Source organism: Oryctolagus cuniculus, chromosome 10 (genome assembly GCF_964237555.1).
Source record: "Oryctolagus cuniculus chromosome 10, mOryCun1.1, whole genome shotgun sequence".
NCBI classification, from domain to species: Eukaryota; Metazoa; Chordata; class Mammalia; order Lagomorpha; family Leporidae; genus Oryctolagus; species Oryctolagus cuniculus.
Window position 1 is genome coordinate 92,334,300 of NC_091441.1, and position 15,161 is coordinate 92,349,460.

Consider the following 15,161-nt stretch of genomic DNA (forward strand, 5'->3'; position numbering starts at 1 on the left):
GCCTAAACAATTCAAGGAAATACTTGGTGGTTATTGGTTTATTATAAAGGATATTACAGAAAATATTGGAGAAGGGATGCATAGAGTGAGAGAAAGGGGAAGGGGTGCAGAGCTCTGAGCACCACCTCTAGCAACCGCCACATGTTCAGCTATCCAGAAGCTCTTCAAACCCTGTCCTGTTGTTATTTTATGCAGACTTCATTGTATCAGCATGACTGAAGCTGAACAACCATGTAGAAATGTGATTGGACAGAGGGGTATGATCTGCTGGTAATAGACCAGGGAAACCCAGCCAGGCCTGTCTGTTCAGATTCTTCAGCATTCCTTCCTTGCTGGCGTGAGGGTGGATCCCTTCTGAAAAGGGGGTTTTATTGTCTATTATCAGACAAAGTAGGTCAGAGAATTTCTTTATGATCAGCAGCTCCAGGTCAGAAAAGCGAGAAGATTAGGTTTTCTATGACCCACTTTAGGGAAAAGAAATTCTCGGTTCTAAAACCTGTCCATGTGGAAGGAGTTATGAGCCAGGAACCATGGACAAAAGCCTCCCTCTCTCTCCCTATCTGTCTATCTAAAATTATATCACACTTAGAAACCTTAAAAAAAAGAGCCTGATCTGTTGGAATGTTTTTGAGACTCTCTTGGTAAGAACACCTACTTTTTTTTTATTTCAGGAAAGGTATGTGGCAAGTTTGATGCCTTTGCAAAAAAGTATTTCTCCATGGAAGGTATGACTGTATTGAAATCCTATTTGAGTTCTGTAACTGTAATTAACTGCTGTGAATATGTCCATTTCCAGTTTCTAAATATACTATGTGCTGTTTTCTAGAGTCCACCCCAATTAAGGCAGTTCCTTCCAGAAGAATTTATGAAAACACTTGAGAAAACTGGACCTCAGCTAACATCAAGAATAAAAGGCGATTGGATTGGACTTTATCGGTTAGTCTTTTTTTGCCCCTCTTTTTTATCCAGTTGTAGTGCGCTGTTTGAAAACAAAACAATATAGGGGTGGGCATTTAGCCTAGTAGTTAAGATGCCTGTGTCCCACATCAGAGTAACTGAGGTTGAGTACCATAGCTGGCTCCTGAGTTCAGCTTCTTTCCACTGCAGAGACACAGTGGCTCTAGCAGTTAGGTTCCTATCACGCATGTGGGAGACTTGAATTGTGTTCCAGGCCTCTGGCCCTGGCCCCGCAACAACCCTGGCCATTGCAGGCATTTGAGGAGCAAAGAACGAACCAGTGGATGGGTGCTCTGCCTCTCAACAACAGCAAAACAAGTTCTTTTAAAACAAGCAAACAAAAGAAGACAAAAAACTGGACTTAGACTTCAGTTACTTTTTTAAAAGAATCTGTTGTTTAACTTGGTTCTGTGAGCTGTAGGTAGGAAAAGTATTGAGGAAAGGAAGGAAATCATAGTCATACTTTGCTCTCTTTAATTTTATAGACATTTTCTTAAGTCTCCAAATTTTGATGGCTGGTTCAAGACCCGGCGGAAGGAAATGACCCAAAAATTGGAAGCACTTCATCTAGAAGCTCTTTGTGAAGAGGTTAGAAAAAAATGTGTTTGTATGATAATGAACAGCTGTTGAAAATAAAAAGATTCAGTTGCCCTTACAGGTGGAAAATTGTACCTGTATCTACTTCTTTAATAGCTAGGTTTTCCAGGCCATATACTATGTGCCAGAGATTCTGTAAGTGTTTTATGTAATTAATCTCTTATAGTCCTCAAAACAGTGCATTGGGATAAGTGTGTTATGCTCTGCATTAAGGGACACCTGCAGCGTGGCTTAGAAGTGACGTGACTTGCTTCAGTTTGCATAAGTGGAGCCAGCAATGCGCTGGGGCTCACTGGCATTGGCTTAAAAATGCTGCTTCTGTGCATCTCCTTCCAGCTCTGTGTTTAGCGACCTTAGGTTGGTAGCTCTCTTGGAATTGCCTAGTGTAGGAATATGTATCAGAAATTGGGAAATGCTACAAACTAGGGACTTTGCTGGAGAACCAGAAACCATCATACTACTGCACAGAGTCAGTATTCGCTTCCAAGTAGTCTTAACTCTGCATTTTCTAAAAATTTTATTTAAGTTTTGCAACTTGCATGTATTTCGTATACAGATTTAGGAACATAGTAACACTTCCCCTGCTACCCTTCCTCCTGCCCTTACTCCAACCCTTCCTCCTCTTCCCTCTCACATCCTCACTGTTAATTTTTACAAAGATCTATTTTCAGTTTACTTAATGATCATATAGTTAACCCTACACTAAGTAAAAGAGTTCAACAAGTAGTATGAAGAGAAAAAAAAAAAAACACTTCCTCAACGGAAGAGATAAGAACTGTAAACGATCATTGAATCTCAAAATGTCTACTTCACTACAATGCTTTACATTTCAGGTACTCTGTTAGTTACCTCTGATCAGGGAAAACGTGAAATATCTGTCTTTTTGGGATTAGCTTTATTACACCAAGCATAATGGTTTCCAGTTGCATCCATTTTGTTGCAAAAGACAGGATTTCATTTTTTTTTATTGCTGAGTAGTACTCCATAGTATAAATATACCGTAATTTATCCAGTCAACAGTTGATGGGCATCTGTATTGATTCCATATCTTAGCTATTGTGTACTGTGTATTGTGCAGTGAACATGTGGGTACTGATCACTCTTTTGCATGCTGATTTCTTTTGGTTTGGATAAATTCCCAGGAGTGGGGTGGCTGGGTCATATGGTAGGTCTATATTCAGATTTCTGAGGTATCTCCATACTGTCTTCTACAGTGGCTGCAGCAGTGTACATTCCCACCAACAGTGGACCAGAGTACCTTTTTCCCCACATCTTCGCCAGCATTTTTGTTGATTTCTGTATGAGAGCCTTTGTGACTGGGGTGAGGTGAAACCTTGTTGTGGTTTTAATTTGTATTTTCCTGTTGGCTAGTGATCCTGAGCACTTTTTCAAATGTCTGTTGGCCATTTGAATTTCCTCTCATGAAAAATGTCCATTCAGTACTTTGCCCATTTCTTAACTGGATTGTTTGTTTTCTTGTTGAATTTTTTGAGCTCTTTATAGATTCTGGATGTTAACTCTTTATCGGTTGTGTAGTTTGCAAATATTTTCTCCCGTTGTGTCGGTTGCCACTTCACTTTGCTGAGTGTTTCTTTTGGGGTGCAGAAACTTCTTGGCTTGATTTAATCCCTTTTGTCAATTTTGGCTTGATTACCTGTGTTTCTGGGTCTTTTCCAAGAAGTCTTTGCCTATACCAATCTCTTGCAGGGTTTCCCCAACATTCTCTAGTAATTTGATGGTGTCGGGTCATAGATTTAGATCTTTGATCCATTTTGAGTGGATTTTTGTGTTAGGTGTAAGGCATGGGTCTAGTTTCATACTTCTGCATGTGTAGATCTAGTTTCCCCAGCACCATTTGTTAAAGAGACTATCCTTGCTCCAGAGGTTGATAAGTTGTTTGTAGATGCTTTGATTTTTGGAGTTTCTGTTCTGTTGCATTGGTCTACAATTCTGTTTTTGTACCAGTACCAGGCTATTTTTATTATAACTGCCCTGTCATATGTCTTGAAATCAAACTCGGCATTTTTTACAGTATGATTTACTCTCCTTTTCCAGTAGTATTACCATTTTTTACATGCTTCGACTGATTTTCATAGTCTATAATTTATCATTAGACTATTTTAAGTTAAACTACTTGTAATATAAAGGGTAGTCTTATTTTCATTTGTATTTAGCTTTAAATATTGAAGTGGGCTAGCCTCAGTGTTAGCTTTCTAATCATAAACTCTCATTGATTGTGACTTCAAGAAAAAGAATATTATGAAGGTCATTACAACAGTAAGCCAGAGGAAAGCTTATTTGAAGATGAGATGTGTATGTCCAATAGTACACTCATGTTCAGTTATCTCGATTTGTTAGTGCGTAGTACTTATAAATTACTCTCTGTTGTGAGGGCAGGGGTTAGTATTGCAATTTGAGCAGCAGTTTTGTTTTTCTTGCTTGATACAAAGTGTTACCTTAGTAAGGAATTGTCTTTTTGTTTTACTTTTAAATATTAGACAGTTAATTGTTTTTGCTAATGTCACAAATTATCTAGTTGTGGGGTGGGCATTGTAGTGCAGTAGGTTAAACTGCTACTTGGGACACCCACATCCCATGTCAGAGTGCAGTACAAGTTCCTGCTGTTGTGTGCTTCTGATCCAGCTTCCTGCTAATGCACAGGGGAAGGCAGCAGACAATGGCTTAACTACTTGGATCCTTGCCACCCTTATGGGAGACCTAGGTGGAGTTCTAAGCTCCTGGCTTTGGCCTGGTCCAGGCCCAGCTGTTTTATGTGTTTGGGGATTCAGTCAGTAGATGGAAGATCTTTCTTTCTTTATCTCTCTATCTCTCTCTCTGTGTTCCTCTACCTTTCAAATAAATAAATAAATCCTTTAAAACAATTCTCTAACAACAGCTAGGATGTCATGAGAATTATTCTTGCACTGTTACCTCATCTATTGAAATAGGTTTGCGTCTTATTTTGAACACTTACTAATTTGGGATTTGTGTATTGTTCTAGGACTTACTACTTTGGATCCAGAAACACACAGAAGTAGAAATAGTAGACCTTGTATTGAAGCTGAAAAATAAGCTGGTATGTAGCCAAAGCAACGGAAGATTGACTTGACTTGACTTTTCTGTGAGGACATTTTCCTTAATTTGAGCTGAGAATCATGTTGTTAAGGCAGAAGTAACTTCTTAAATAAGAAGACTGGTGATTGGTCAGTTGCTGGTAGATCTGACTGAAACATTTGGTTGCTTGAGATCATAATGATGCCATATTATTCTAGTTATTTACCTGGGGTCTCATAAACTCTACAAAAACACTGACATATATAATACCATGTGGTATACCTAGGAATTATCTGTGAATTTACATGAAAGCTTTTTATTGAGCTCAGTAATGTATTGTAAATTGCATGTTCTTTGCTTCTGTAGTTCCTGTAAATTCTGGTATAAGATGAAGTTTTCAAATTGTAAACCATTGAAATTGTTTATTTAAAGAATATGTTAGTTCACATTTATTTAAATGCTCCCAAATGTTTCTTAAGTTGCAGGCTGATCGGGAGCATTTACCTGTGAAACCTGACACTATGGAAAAGTTACAGACACACATAGATGCAATTATCTTAGCATTGCCAGAGGACCTGCAAAGCATATTGCTCAAAACGGGCATGACATGATATTTGCCAGGATTTTCCAGCCAAAAAGGATTGTGTACCATGAAGCATACTGACATTTCAACAGACGCACAAAGGAGCTCTCTCGGCAGCAGTGGAGTGCAAAATGGCCGTGAACGCTAGCTACAGGGTGGAAAGACTGTATTGTATAAACAAACCTTTTTAGTGCATTATTTTAAACATTGGGTATCTGTGGTGGTTCCACTTTAATACTGAAACACTAAAAGGCGTTTCTATATTTTTAATCATGTTCTAAAGTGCTCTTATGAGAGACCTGTGGGGCCATTAGTATTAGTGTAAGTGATTCCAAACTGCAGTGCTGGCATTGCAGGTATTTTTTTAAAAATTGGTGCTGCTTTGCCCAATCATGTTAAAACTCAGGGGGATATAAAAATAACATTCACACTGGTTATCTTCTCAACAAGAAAAAAACTGAGCTGTCCAACTCTAATTAGAAGTGACTGACGCTTATGTCGTGCCTTTTGTTGTCCTGTATGTTTCATAAAGTCCGGCTGCTAGTCTTAAAGCTTTTCCTTAGCTTGATTGTGTTATATAATTTTAGAAAGCACTCTACTGAGTAATCATCGCTTACAGATGTTTCTTGATGTCCATCATGTTCATTTGTAGGCATTGTAGTTTTTTTTTTTCAGTTGCCATACAGGTTTTCATTTCACTGTTTCCTTTGATGTTTTCAAAATCTTATCTTACCAGTTTCTCCAAAGGCAAGAAGTCACCCAGTATTAATTATAGAAGAGTTTGTTTTCTCTTATCATTCATTAATTCATTAGTTGAACCTGTTTAGATTAATTAGTTTGAGTGCTTTTCGAAGATCATTCTAATTGTAACCTCATAGTCAGCTATTTTTAAAACTGAACTCTTCTGAATTCAAAGGCATTCATAAGCTTTTTGTAGAGTAACTGTAAGATTGATTTCCAGCATTATTTGTGGGTTTCGGGCACCAAACCTGGTGCTCATTCCAGGCCTCGCCACCAAACAACTTCCAGCATTGTTTGTTTGTTAATGTTTTTTTTTTTTCTTTAAATTGATGTTTCTCAGAACACTTTCCCTACTGTTGTTTGACATGGGAATTTTTGCCTGAATCACTGTTATAGGTAGTTTTGTTGTTGATATTATTGTTTTTGTTTATTTCTGTTTTGTTTATACTGCCTTGCCAAAAAACAGAAGAATGTGATTTGGTGTAGAGTAAAGTTGTGTGGTTTGTGTTTGAAAAAAAGTGTCCCACAGAAGCCACTATTTAGTGTAGGCACACATGACATGACACATATCTGAATAGCTATGTCTTGGATTATTCTCCAAATAGCCAAATTGAGTTGTGTGTAATTATAAAACAAATGGCTTCAGAAGCTTTCTCTTATTCTCTGTTGATGTAACTCTCAAGGGCATTCCAGACCCAAGACAGGCTCCTTGTGTTGGTAACTGTGGTCTCCTACCTAACTGTGCCCTTTTCTCATGGATACAGCTCTTGAAGCATACCTCAAAGTTGTAGAGAGAATATGGAGTCATTTGCCTTGGATCATATGAGTTATTTTATGAAACAACAGTTGGCCTTCCAGAAAAGGGCCAGCTGCTTTTATATGCTAAAGTATTTCATAACTTTCTGGGAAACTTTATTTAGGTATAAATGGTCATCTTATTATTTTTCAAAAATGTGTATTTTAATAATCTTAAAATTTATATACTGTTTGTGACCAGAATTTAAAAGTTGTTAATATCACATCAAGTATCTTTTAATTATGCCACTGCAGGATGTATCATTTCAAGTTTGTTTTGCACAGCTATATTGTAGCAAAGATGCCTATTAGCATGATAATGGTGTCTTCCCATTTACTGTATTTAATTGAAACCTAACATGTGTTGAAAACCATATTATACTTAGCCAGTATATCTCTTAATTTCAAATTATGTACCTGTAAGAATAGCTTAAAATTGCATTGGGAAACTGAGAAGACTGTCTGGGAACTTAATTTTTTATGTGATTTTCAGAGTTGTATTTTTTTTTTTAAGAAAACTTTGTTAATATCTAAACCCTGCCATATAATGTTTTCTCTCCACCAGCATCGGAAGGAATCACTGCTTTAAGGGTATTCTGTAATGCCTTGTGCCTTCTCTTTATGGTGAAAAACAGGATTTGTGAAGGCATATATGGTCATTACTGAAAACTGAATTAAAGGCCTTGGATTTTAAAACATTTAGATATCTTGTGTTATTTCTGAGTGGGGTTGGAATACTTGGAAAATATGCTTAGCTAATGAAACTTATGAATATGGCATTTCTTTTATTTGTTTTTTAAAGTTACAACATTGTTTTATCTTGTATTTCTCTTTTTTAAATTTTTTTTTATTTATTTGAAAAGCAAAATGATAAAGAGAGAGATCTTCCATCCATAGTTTCCTTCCCCAAATCCCTGCAACTGCCAAGCCTGGGCCAGGCTGAAGCCAGGAGCTAGGAACGCTATGTGTATGGGTGGCAGGGAACCAAGTGCTTGAGCCATCATCTTCTACATCTCAGGGTGTCATTAGCAGGAGGCCAAGGACTCAACCAGGTACTTTGATGTGGGATATGGGCATATCAGCTGTAGCTTAACCCAGTGTGCCACAATACCTGTTCCAAATTTTTTTAATTTTCTGACAGTTTTTTTTTTTTTTTTAATTTGACAGATAGAGTTAGACAGTGAGAGAGAGAGACAGAGAGAAAGGTCTTTCTTCCATTGGTTCACTCCCCAAATGGCCGCTACAGCCGGCGCTGCGCCAATCCGAAGCTAGGAGCCAGGTGCTTCTTCCTGGTCTCCCATGTGAGTGCAGGGCCCAAGCACTTGGGCCATCCTCCACTGCCCTGTGCCTAGGCCACAGCAGAGTGCTGGAGTGGAAGAGGAGCAACCGGGACTAGAACCCGGCACCCATATGGGATGCCGGCGCCGCAGGTGGAGGATTAACCAAGTGAACCATGGCGCCGGCCCCTTCCCATTCCTTTTTAAAAGCAGCAAGTCTTTTATATTATTCTTTGGATTTCTAACTCATTTGTTAATAAGAAATTCCATTGGATATTACTTGTTTGTGAAGTTAATGGATAGTATCCTTCAGGATGCACTATGGAAGTGGGTGTTGTAGCACAACATGTTAAGCCACTGCTTGCAATGCCCACATCTCACAGTAGAGTGCCAAGTTTGAATCCTGTCTACTGTATTTCTGATCCAGCTTCCTGCTACTTCACTTCCTGGGGAGGCATCAGATGATGGCCCAAGTATTTGGATTTCTGCCACCCATGTGGGAGATCTGGATGGAGTTCCTTCTGCGGGTTTCTGGGGAATGAACCAGTGGATGGAAGATGAAACAATTTGCTACAAGATACAGAATTATGATTTCTAAGACTTTTCCCATATCTTTCCGATTTTTATATGGTTAATTAAATAGGTTTATGTTTATTTTTCAGTGATAACATTGCCTATCTCGTGATATACAAATGTTGAGGAAAAATGGTGGTAGGAGAGTTCTGCTACATGCTGTTCCCCAGTGTGATTTCTGGACTCCTGAGTGCTGCCTTTCCCTGCCACCCATTATTTAAATGCCATGTCGTGGCTTTCTCCAAATGAAGGGTGTTATTGTCTAGTAATCAAAAGTCTCATTCTGTTTTATTAGCTTCACCATAAAGATTGCTTTCTGTTTATTTTGCCTCCCCATCCTCTTTTTCTTCAACATAGTATTTCTGTGTAGCTACTAGGAAGCTGAACTTCATGGATCCTTAATTTTTTTTTTTTTATTTGATAGATAGAGTTATAGAGAGTGAGAGAGAGAGAGAGAGAAAGGTCTTTCTTCCATTGGTTCACTCCCCAAATGGCCGCTACGGCCGGTGTTGCGCCGATCTGAAGCCAAGAGCCAGGTGCTTCTTCCCGGTCTCCCATGCGGGTGCAAGGGCCCAAGCACTTGGACCATCCTCCACTGCCTTCTCGGGCCACAGCAGAGAGCTGGACTAGAAGAGGAGCAACCGGGACTAGAACCTAGTGCCCATATGGGATGCTGGCGCCGCAGGCGGAGGATTAGCCAAGTGAGCCACGGCGCTGGTCCCCTGATCCTTCATGTTTTTCCCCATGCCTTATGTTTTTCCATGTCAGCCAACATGAATATATGCTGTAAATTGCTTCCAGATTGAGTTGCAATATGTTATATTCTTATATATATAATATATAATATTATATATTATATAATTATATATTATATTTATACTATTTATAAATATTTATAATTATATATAATATATATCCATATCTTATAATGGATTTTATACTTCAATAGGAAATTATTAAAATGATTGATTTCACTTAATGAAATGGGCAGATATTTTTAGAGTCAGAAGTTCTGGTGATAGAACTGCTTTTTTAAAAAAAGCTTCATTGGGGGTATAATAGACATACAATAAATGAACATACTTGAAGTATACAATTTGGTCAATTTTTAAAAATTTTTATTTGTAAAGAAGAGAGAGAGAGAGAGAGAGATTATATGCTGGTTCACTCCCCAAATGCCTGAACAGCCAGGACTGGGCCAAGCGGAAGCTGGAGCCAAGAACAATCTGGTGGTGATTAACATAGACATAAGGGACTTAAGTGCTTGAACCATCATCTGCTGCTTCCCAGGATGCACATTAACAGGAAATATTGAATTGAGAGCAGAGGGGGAACACAAACTCTCCAATATGGGTTGCAGGCTTCCTAAACTGCATTATAGATGCTGGGCCAGACACACAACTCACCATTTGATAAGTTTTGACATTTAAAAACACACCCATAAAACCACAGTATTATTCAGCTTTTCATCACAATGAAATAGCTTAGGTAGCTAACTTTATGAAGAGGAAAAGTCTATTTATCTCAGTTTCAAAGATTGAAGTCCAACATCAGGCAGCCACATTGGTTTAGTCTGTAATGAGGTCATTAGATGACAATGGCAGAGTAAATGTGGAGGAAGGATCATGTGAAGAGCCAAGAAGCAGAGAGACAAGGCCCAAATTCAAGGATTTTATAAAAACCTTGCAAGAACTACCTTAGAAGGGCATGTCTCCAGTGACTGAACAACCTCCTGATCAGTCTCACCACCTTCCAATAGCGCCACCATGGGGACCAACCCTTTAACAACATGGACATTTGGGCAGCACCCAAGCCAATATCCAAACCATAGCAACTGTCATTACAGCCAAGATAGTGGACATAGCCACCACCACCCTGCAAGTCCTGTGCTTCTCTGCACTCCTTGCTGCCTGCCCCCAACAACCACTCGTGTTTTCTGTCTCTATAGATTAATTTAGACATTTTATAGTTTTTCATGGTTTTCATAGTTACATGGAATATGAGTATAATGTGTACTCTCTTTTTTGATCTGACTTCTTTCACTCACATAATGATTGTGAGCTTTATATTGTTGCATGTACTGTAGTTCATTTGTTTTTATTAGCAATACCCCATTATGTATGTATAGTACACATCTTTTAAAAAATATTTTTTACTTTAGAGACACTGAGAGACATAGACTCCCATCTGTGATTTTATTCCCCAAATGCCCACAATGGCTGGGACTGGACTGGGCTGAAGCTAGGAGCTGGAAACTCAGTCCAGGTCTCTACCTGGCAGGAGCCCGATATCTTGAGCCATCACTACTGCCTCTCAGGATCCACATTAGCAGGAAGCTGGAGTCAGGAGTGGCCCTGGGTATTAAACCCAGGCACTTGGATGGATTATGTGGGCCTCTTAACTGGTAATTTTTTTTTTTTTTTGACAGGCAGAGTGGACAGTGAGAGAGAGAGACAGAGAGAAAGATCTTCCTTTTGCCATTGGTTCACCCTCCAATGGCCGCCACGGCTGGCGCACTGCGGCCGGCGCACTGCGCTGATCCGATGGCAGGAGCCAGGTACTTATCCTGGTCTCCCATGGGGTGCAGGGCCCAAGGACTTGGGCCATCCTCCACTGCACTCCCTGGCCACAGCAGAGAGCTGGCCTGGAAGAGGGGCAACCGGGACAGAATCCGGCGCCCTGACCAGGACTAGAACCCAGTGTGCCAGCGCCGCAAGGCGGAGGATTAGCCTAGTAAGCTGCAGCGCCGGCCAACTGGTAATCTAAACGCCTACCACAGAGACTTTATATTTTAATGAAGTTTGGTCTCTCAATTTGTTGTTTTCACTGTTGTTCTTTTGGAGTCAAAGCTCTTTGCCTAAGCAGGTCACAAAGATTGTCTCCTGTGTTTACCTCTAGAAGTTTTTGTAATCTTGGGCTTGTGTTTAGGTTATTTTCTTAATTTGGAGTTAATTTTACTGTAACTCAACACTGTTCTGTGTAAAATGTTGTTCTAAAGAATTTGTTGGTGTTTTGTTTTGTTTTGTTTTGTTTTGCTTTGCTTTGCTTTGCTTTTCCCAGGACATTAGCAGGGAGCTGGATCAGAAGTGAAGCAGCCAGGACTCAAACTGACACCAAAATGGGATGCTGGCATCGCACTAGGCAGTTTTACCCACTCTACCACAACATCAGCCCTTTGTTTTACTTTTTTTTTTTATTTCAGGAAGATACCCAGTTATTCCAGAACCATTTGTTCAAAGATTAGCTTATTTTATTTTTAAGATTTATTTATTTATTTGAAAGACATGAGTTACAGAGAGAGGGGGAGGTATACACACACACACACACACACACAGAGAGAGAGAGAGAGATTGATCTTCCATCTACTGGTTCACTTCCCAAATGACCACAAAGGCCAAGGCTGTGCCAGACCAAAGCCAGGAGCCAGGAACTTCTACCAGGTCTGCCACATAGGTATAGGGCTGCAAGCACTTAGGCCATTCTCTGCTGCTTTCCTGTGCACACTAGCAGAGAGCTGGATTGGAATGGGAGCAGCCGGGACGTGAACTGGTGCCCATATGGGATGCTGGCATTATAGGTGGTGGCTTTATCCACTATGCCACAATGCCAGATCCAAAAGATTATCTTTCATAAAAACTCAATTGCATTGCATTTGCATCTTGTCGAAATTTAGTTGTCCAAAAACATGTGAGTTTATTTTTAGTGTTCCTTTGGTGCATATGTCTTTATGCCAGTATCATGCTACCTTGATTACTGCTACTTTTTTCTTAAAATCAGATCATGTCAGTCTTCCAGCTATGTCTGTGGGGAGCAATCCGGACTAGACTAAGTTACTCGAATTAAGACTTATTCTATGCATCTGCTCTCCCACAATGTGGCGTTGGGAGAGAAGTAAACAGCTTCCGCACAGCTGCCTCCAGTTCAACTGATAAACTGTAGGACTTGCTCCTGATTGGAGGAGAGCAGCGTACTCGGCGTGTGGGCAGCCGAGTTGGGATTGGCGGAGGAGGACTATAAAGGAGGAGAGAGACGGCATGCACCAGGAACATCTATGGGGAACATCTAAGGGAACCTGTGCAGCCCCCGAGAAAGCCGGCCGGCGGTGTGCCGCTCCCCTGCGGAAGTGGGGAATGCGGCCAGGGGGAACTGCCCTTCCACGGAGGTGGAAGGGATAGTAGCCAACCCGGGAAGAACCAGCAGCAAACCCGGGGAGGGCCGAGCAGACGAAAGAACAGCGCAGGGTCCTGTGTTGCTCCTCCACGAAGAGGGGGAGCGACATAATGGTGCCGTGACTCGGATAGGAAACCTAGGACGGATAGAAAACTTAGGAGGGAAGAAACGTGACTCGGATAGGAAACTTAGGACGGATACGAAACTTAGGAGGGAAGAAACGGGAAGAACTAGGGAAAATATCGGAGAGAGAAACTAGCAAACAGCCTAGGGAAATTACCGGAGAGAGAGACTAGCAAACAGCCTAGGGAAAAGCCGGACGAAAAAGGTGCCGGAAGAAGCTATTGAAAGCCTAGGCATAGACTTGGATACGGACTACGGGGGGAAGCTGGGAGAAATCTCTAAGGTCGAAAGCAAAAGTGAAAGCTAGAACAAACAGACTCGGACGCGGACTGTGGGGAGAGGCCAGGAGAAATGAGGGAGGAATATCGTTGGAGGAAAGCTTGGGGAAACATACCGGGTAGAGAAAAATGTTAGGGAAATTGAAGCCGCGGGGGGCAGGCCGAGGCGGAAACGGAAGCCACTTTGGGGTTCTCAAGTTAGCCCGGGAATAGGGGGCGAAAAGTTGAAACCAGAAGCTGAAACGTGAGCCAGGTTGGGATCCGTCTGATTAGCCCGGGGAGCAAAGGACGGGAAGCCAAACCGTGGGGCGGAGACGTACGCTGGGTTGAATTCGCCAGGCTAGCCCGGGGAACTTAGATTGAATGCTAGTGGCGGACACGTAAGCTACGCTGTGTTACTCGCGGAAGCCGCCGCGTGCAGAGAGAGCACGGGGCGTGAATAGAGAGGGAACGGGGCTGGCGTAGGCCGTGGTTCAGACGCGAAAGGGTTAAGCGTGGAGACCGCGGAGCGCGCGAAGCCGAGCCGCGCAAAGCCGGGAAGCTGCGCAGATGAAAGAGGCGCGGGCTGAAGCGGCGCAGAGCCGGGAACCCGCCGGCGGGGCGAGGTGCCGGAAAGCCGCAGGGATAAGAGAAACAGAAGTTTAGAAGTAAAGTGAGAAAAATAGGAATGCTGGAAGATAGAAGTAAAATGGGAGAAATAGGAATGCCCGGAGATAGAGAAATAGAGAAATAAAAAGGCCTCCCTACAACACTGCAATGTGAGAGCTTGGATTCGGTCTGCCTGATTAAGTGAGGCGATGAGCACGATGAGCACCTGCGGCAGCTAGCAGCTTATGCGCCACAGGTCACCGAAGACAGGCACGAATTAACATCAGTAAGGCTTCCCCACAATACAACAATGAGAAAGCTTGGATTCGGTCTGCCTAATTAAGGCGGTAAGCGCCAGCAAGCAGCTCGACCAGAGTATGAGCCGCAGGTCACCGAAGATAGGCACAAACCAACACTAATAAGTCTCCCCCACAATAAGGCAATGAGAAGGCTTGGATTCGGTTTGCCTGATAGAGCTTGTAAGCCCCTGCAGGCAGAGCAAAGCATGCGCTGCAGGGCACCGAACACAGGCACGCATCAGCGCCTAAAAACCTCCTCACAACATGGCGAAGAGAGGACCCGGATTCGGTTTGCCTGATGGATAGGACTTGTAAGAGCCTGTGGCAACTCTAGCAAGTAGAGCAGAGTGTGTGCCGCGGGACACCGAAGACAGGCGTGTATCAACGCCAAAAAATAAAAAGAAAGGGGGATCTGTGGGGAGCAATCCGGACTAGACTAAGTTACTCGAATTAAGACTTATTCTATGCATCTGCTCTCCCACAATGTGGCGTTGGGAGAGAAGTAAACAGCTTCCACACAGCTGCCTCCAGTTCAACTGATAAACTGTAGGACTTGCTCCTGATTGGAGGAGAGCAGCGTACTCGGCGTGTGGGCAGCCGAGTTGGGATTGGCGGAGGAGGACTATAAAGGAGGAGAGAGACGGCATGCACCAGGAACATCTATGGGGAACATCTAAGGGAACCCGTGCAGCCCCCGAGAGAGCCGGCCGGCGGTGTGCCGCTCCCCTGCGGAAGTGGGGAATGCGGCCAGGGGGAACTGCCCTTCCACGGAGGTGGAAGGGATAGTAGCCAACCCGGGAAGAACCAGCAGCAAACCCGGGGAGGGCCGAGCAGACGAAAGAACAGCGCAGGGTCCTGTGTCGTTCCTCCACGAAGAGGGGGAGCGACAATGTCCTTTAAAGTTATTTTGGATCTATGAGTCTTTTATATATCCATATGAATTTACAATAAACTTGTAAATTTCTATACAAATTCCTGCTAGGATTTTGATTGATATTACATGGAATGTATAGATCAATTTGAAGGACAATTGACATCTTTAATACTGAATTTTCTGAAGCATGAACAAAGTATAACTCTCCATTTATTTATGTCTTTTGTAATTTCAGCAATATTTTACACTTTT

The 15,161-nt window shown here is 41.9% G+C and overlaps 1 protein-coding gene across 3 annotated transcripts in view; it reads left to right on the top strand.

Annotated features, from left to right (window-relative positions):
• Window positions 1-7,425, top strand: part of DENND6A (DENN domain containing 6A) — a 92,969-nt gene extending 85,544 nt beyond the window's left edge. For all 3 annotated transcript variants that reach the window (XM_002713264.5, XM_017343899.3, XM_070050677.1), the window contains 5 exons: window positions 672-725; window positions 827-936; window positions 1,443-1,545; window positions 4,556-4,630; window positions 5,088-7,425. In XM_002713264.5, the coding sequence (XP_002713310.3) occupies window positions 672-725; window positions 827-936; window positions 1,443-1,545; window positions 4,556-4,630; window positions 5,088-5,219 (474 nt within the window). In that variant the 3' untranslated portion in view covers window positions 5,220-7,425. The remainder of the gene's footprint in view (window positions 1-671; window positions 726-826; window positions 937-1,442; window positions 1,546-4,555; window positions 4,631-5,087) is intronic.
• Window positions 7,426-15,161: the final 7,736 nt, after the last annotated feature.